This window comes from Gastrolobium bilobum, unplaced genomic scaffold, assembly GCF_033153095.1.
Source record: "Gastrolobium bilobum isolate Gb01-03AN ecotype WA unplaced genomic scaffold, APGP_CSIRO_Gbil_v1 utg82300, whole genome shotgun sequence".
Classification (NCBI taxonomy): Eukaryota; Viridiplantae; Streptophyta; class Magnoliopsida; order Fabales; family Fabaceae; genus Gastrolobium; species Gastrolobium bilobum.
In genome coordinates, this window is record NW_026897861.1 from 33218 (window position 1) to 38785 (window position 5568).

A 5568-nucleotide genomic window follows, 5' to 3' on the forward strand; every position below is an offset into this window, starting at 1 on the left:
AACTTCATCCTTCAATGACTTTTATTATTATTTTTATTTTGTTCTATTATCCATTCAGAACCAATGACATGTATTGATATGGTTCATTTCTTCTCTATATGTCATTCCCATTCTCAACTGTTGACAGACACTCTTTCATTCTCTGGAATCTAACCATAAATGTTTGCTTGTTTTGTTGTTGTTCAAGATAAGATGAGCTTTTTAGCGAAGATGTTTTTGTGCATGAATCCGTGTGCCAAGCCAACCCCCGTTGATGGGGATGAAGATGGCCGTGGGAACGGCACGCCGAACACAAAAGAAGCCGTCAAGGGTCTGACGTCGCAGGTCCTTAATACTATCTCCCTCTCTCTCAACAAACATTGTTTTTTTCATCTTCTTTTTCCATCTTGGTTAAAACAAACAAAATCAAACCAAATGTTTACCTTCTTCACCAATCCTAACCATCGATAGTCATATGGTGTAAATTGATTTTAACTATCGTAATCAAATCTTGAGATATCAAAAATAAAAAACAAATATACATAAAAATTTCTCTACCCCTTGAAATGTTATAGTTACAATTGTCATTAAATATGTCTTAACATTTATTAATCGGATAAATAAGTCAAATGTTTTTATTATGGTATAAATTGATTTTCACGATGGCAGTTTAATTTTTGAAGTATCCAAAATTTAAAATAAACGTATCAGAAATTATAGGACAAAAATCTCTCTACCCTAAGATCGTTATAATTATGGATGTCAATTAACGAATCCAACATTTGTTAATCAGATAAATAACCCAAATATTTTTTATTATGGTATAAATTGATTCTAATGACTGCAATCAAATTTTTAAAGTATCTAAAATTTAAAAATATATATATATATATATATATATATATTTAATGCTAGCTTACCATAAAAAGTAAATTCAAAATTTCGATGCCATGTTATTTTTTTATTAAAAATTGGGGCTTATAAATTTTTTGTTGCTGCATCAACACAAAATTTGTAGAACTCGTTAGCTATAGCATTGCACGGGTCGATACGCACAAAAAAAAAAAAAAAAAAAAAGAGAAAAAAAAATTGTGACCCTCATATTTTATTGTCTCAGCTGCAAAATAATTTTTGGAGGAGTAACGTAAAATTTATACACCCCTTAAAAGGTCATTGAGAGGGTGTATGTGAGTGACCCGAATGCTGTGTTGCCATAAAATCTGTGCCATTTACTTTTTCTTTTCTTTTAATGAAGTCTAGATGTTATTTGTTATTTGGCATTTTACAAGATTTTTGGAATTGGTTGTTTGATTGGATTGTGTATTGGACTCCTTTAAAATGGTTTCTTTTTGTAATTACATTTCCTTTTTATTTAGACATTAACATGTATACTTGTTGACATTACAGGTTGTGGAACGTTTCCATGAATTATTTGCCCAAACAAAGTATAAAGAAGCAGCTGAGCTTGCTGCTGAATCTCCACAAGGAATCCTTCGGACACCTGATACAGTTGCCAAATTTCAGGTTTCTTATAGGATGTAGCTATCAATGATTTTGTTCATGCTCTTTCTGCAACAGAATTTACCTACAGTCATTTTTTTTTAGGGTTAAAGGAAATTGAACTGTTTTTAGGTCTGTCCTATTTTTTGGGTCAATTAGACTGTAATGGTTAAAGTGTCACATTCTGTTCTATGTGGCAGAGTGTTCCTGTGCAAGCTGGGCAAACTCCTCCTCTATTGCAATATTTTGGAACACTCTTAACGAGAGGAAAGCTGAATGCCTTTGAGTCATTAGAACTGTCACGGCTGGTTGTGAACCAGAACAAGAAAAATCTTTTGGAGAATTGGTTGGCAGAGGACAAGCTTGAATGCAGTGAGGAGCTAGGAGATCTTGTAAAGGTTGGGTTGCATTTGAAATTTTGAAAAACTTTAAATTGATCTGTTTATTTATTCATTTTGCTTTTCTTTCTTTCTGATTGTTTGCCTAATGGTATACTCCTTGCTGAATTTGCTTATTGTCTAATGGTGTATTTGTGTTAATTTTTATAAGTGTGCTCCATTGTAGACTGTGGATAATGATCTTGCTATAAAAATATATATCAAAGCCAGAGCTACTCCAAAAGTTGTTGCTGCTTTTGCTGCGAAAAGGGAGTTTGACAAGATTCTGATATACTCGAAGCAGGTAGAGGGCATGTTTTATGAAATAATATTGAAGTTTGATTCATAAGATTCTTTTGTTCTTCTCTTGTTAAATTATTTAATGTTGTTATTATGGTCGGTAGAATATTTTACTCAGCCTGTATTATGAACATTGCATATCCTGCCCTTTTCATTTTACTGGAACAAATTTGTCCTGAACATTTTCATTACTTTGTTGCGATAGGTTGGGTATACACCTGACTATCTCTTCCTTTTGCAAACGATTCTTCGGACAGATCCTCAGGTATGTGAGAAACCTTTGTAATTTTGAACTATTTCAACAAGTTTACTTTTTTCATTTTAATTTGCAGAAAATTTTAGTTTTACAAATTAATTCAACTACTATTTCATTTTGATTTGCAGGGTGCTGTTAATTTTGCATTAATGATGTCGCAAATGGAGGGCGGTTGCCCAGTTGATTACAATACCATAACCGATCTGTTTCTTCAGGTTAATTATATACTGTAATTAATCCATTACAGTGATTAGTTATATAATATTCCTGCTTGGTGATCTTTTTTGTAGTACAAAATGTTTCTTTTAAGTGGCATTATCTTTATTAGACTCGAAAGCACATGGACTGCCATGTCATTTCCCCTCCTTATTTTAGCAATATGCATTACTGGACAGTCCATTTATTAGCTTCTGGTTACTTTTTTGTCCTGCTCAGAGAAACCTGATCCGTGAGGCAACTGCCTTTCTCCTAGATGTTTTGAAGCCAAATCTACCAGAACATGGGTTCCTTCAAACAAAGGTTTCAGTCTTCATTTATCATTTGTTGTAGGCATTTACTCCTATTGTTCTTTCTTTGCAATGATTCCATCTTGTGAATTATTGTTCAGGTGTTGGAGATAAATCTGGTAACTTTCCCTAATGTTGCTGATGCAATTTTGGCTAATGGCATGTTCAGCCATTACGACCGTCCTCGTATTGCCCAACTTTGTGAAAAAGCTGGTCTTTATGTGCGAGCTTTGCAAGTAATGACTCTCCAAATGTGTTTTTCTCTTACCCTTTTTCCAGTTTAAGCTGATAATCACCCTCTTGCTGATTGCATTATTTTTTTACAGCATTACACAGAGTTGCCAGATATAAAACGCGTGATTGTAAATACACATGCAATTGAGCCACAGGTTTATGTTCCCTATTGTTTTTATAATTTATATAGTTTAACATCATGGTAATTTCAAAACACTCACTCATTATTTGGTTGTTGCAGTCACTTGTTGACTTTTTTGGTACTCTGTCGCGAGAATGGGCATTAGAGTGCATGAAAGACCTATTGCTGGTCAATCTTAGAGGCAACCTGCAGATAATTGTGCAGGTACAGAAGTACTGTTGTCTTCTATAACTTGGAATTATTAATAATTAATTGATAACTGAAGCTTACTTATATTTGTTCAGGTTGCTAAAGAATATTGTGAACAATTGGGCATTGATGCTTGCATAAAGATTTTTGAGCAGTTCAGGTCGTATGAAGGACTGTATTTTTTCCTTGGATCATATTTGAGCTCCAGGTAATTCTTTCATTTTGAAAAATCTGTTTTGGCTTGTGGACAAATGATTCCACTCGTACAGGAGATAATATCCAATGTATATGTGCTAATATATGTTTATCTGAATATGGGACAGTGAGGATCCTGACATTCACTTTAAGTACATTGAGGCAGCAGCAAAGACTGGACAAATCAAAGAGGTCGAGCGTGTGACTAGAGAATCAATTTTCTATGATCCTGAGAAAACGAAAAACTTTCTAATGGAAGCCAAGCTTCCTGATGCACGACCTCTGATAAATGTTTGTGACCGATTTGGATTTGTTCCAGATCTAACACACTATCTATACACAAACAACATGCTTCGCTACATTGAAGGTTATGTTCAGAAGGTATTTTATTTTTGTTTTCATTTCTATTGTAGTTGCCTTGCTTATTTCTTGAGCGCTATCTACTCTCTCTCTCTGTCCCAGTCATAAGTTTTTGCCTCACTTTATAGGTGAACCCAGGGAATGCTCCTTTAGTTGTTGGGCAGCTGCTAGATGATGAGTGTCCAGAAGATTTTATCAAAGGCTTGATTCTTTCTGTTCGTTCATTACTGCCAGTGGAGCCCCTTGTTGCGGAATGTGAGAAGAGGTGGTATCTGTTCTCTAGTTCTACTTATTGCTGTTTTTCATCCATGTTTCTGATTTTTTTCTATGGTGCTTTTTTTGCCATGCAGGAATCGGCTTCGTTTGCTCACACAGTTTTTGGAACATCTCGTAAGTGAGGGAAGCCAGGATGTACATGTTCATAATGCATTGGGTAAAATCATCATTGATAGCAACAACAACCCAGAACATTTTCTCACCTCCAACCCATACTATGATTCGCGAGTTGTGGGCAAATATTGTGAGAAACGTGATCCCACCTTGGCAGTTGTAGCCTACAGGCGAGGACAATGTGATGATGAACTTATCAATGTGACAAACAAAAATTCTTTGTTCAAACTACAAGCAAGGTTTGTGGTGTATATGTATCTTTCAGTAAATAATTATCCTTGGCTTCAATGCTTACATGTTTATATTGTAATAACAGATATGTTGTCGAGAGGATGGATGGTGATCTTTGGGAGAAAGTTCTTAACCCTGATAATAGTTACAGAAGGAAACTTATTGATCAGGTTGTATCTACTGCTCTGCCTGAAAGCAAGAGCCCTGAACAAGTATCTGCAGCTGTTAAGGCTTTCGTGACTGCTGATTTACCTCATGAATTGATTGAGCTTCTTGAGAAGATTGTGCTTCAGAATTCTGCATTCAGCGGGAACTTCAATCTGCAGAATCAGCTTATTTTGACAGCAATAAAGGCTGATTCATCCAGAGTTATGGATTATGTTAATAGACTGGATAATTTTGATGGGCCTGCAGTTGGAGAAATGGCTGTTGAAGCTCAGTTATATGAGGAAGCATTTGCAATTTTCAAGAAGTTCAACTTAAATGTTCAAGCAGTCAATGTCTTGCTAGATAATATTCATAGTATTGATAGAGCAGTGGAGTTTGCTTTCCGGGTTGAAGAAGATGCTGTTTGGAGTCAGGTGGCCAAGGCTCAACTCAGGGAAGGGCTAGTAAGTGATGCAATTGAGTCATTTATACGAGCCGATGATGCCACACAATTTTTGGATGTTATCCGTGCTGCTGAAGATGCCAATGTTTACCATGACTTGGTGAGATACTTACTGATGGTAAGGCAGAAGACAAAAGAACCCAAGGTGGACAGTGAGCTTATTTATGCATATGCAAAGACTGATAGGCTCAGTGACATTGAGGAGTTCATTCTTATGCTGAATGTGGCCAATCTTCAAAATGTTGGTGACCGATTGTATGATGAAGAACTATATGAGGCTGCAAAAATTATATTTGCTT

At 35.5% G+C, this 5568-nt stretch overlaps 1 protein-coding gene across 1 annotated transcript; it reads left to right on the forward strand.

Annotated features, from left to right (window-relative positions):
* Positions 1–210: 210 nt before the first annotated feature.
* On the forward strand, positions 211–5561 carry LOC133310872 (clathrin heavy chain 2-like; the record flags this gene model as incomplete). Its single annotated transcript, XM_061511875.1, has 15 exons — positions 211–324; positions 1366–1503; positions 1680–1877; positions 2044–2160; positions 2362–2421; positions 2541–2627; positions 2848–2931; positions 3020–3154; positions 3245–3307; positions 3394–3498; positions 3579–3691; positions 3807–4059; positions 4167–4303; positions 4389–4667; positions 4745–5561. Coding segments are annotated over exons 1-15 (2700 nt in total), but the record flags the coding sequence as incomplete, so codon positions are not given.
* Positions 5562–5568: the final 7 nt, after the last annotated feature.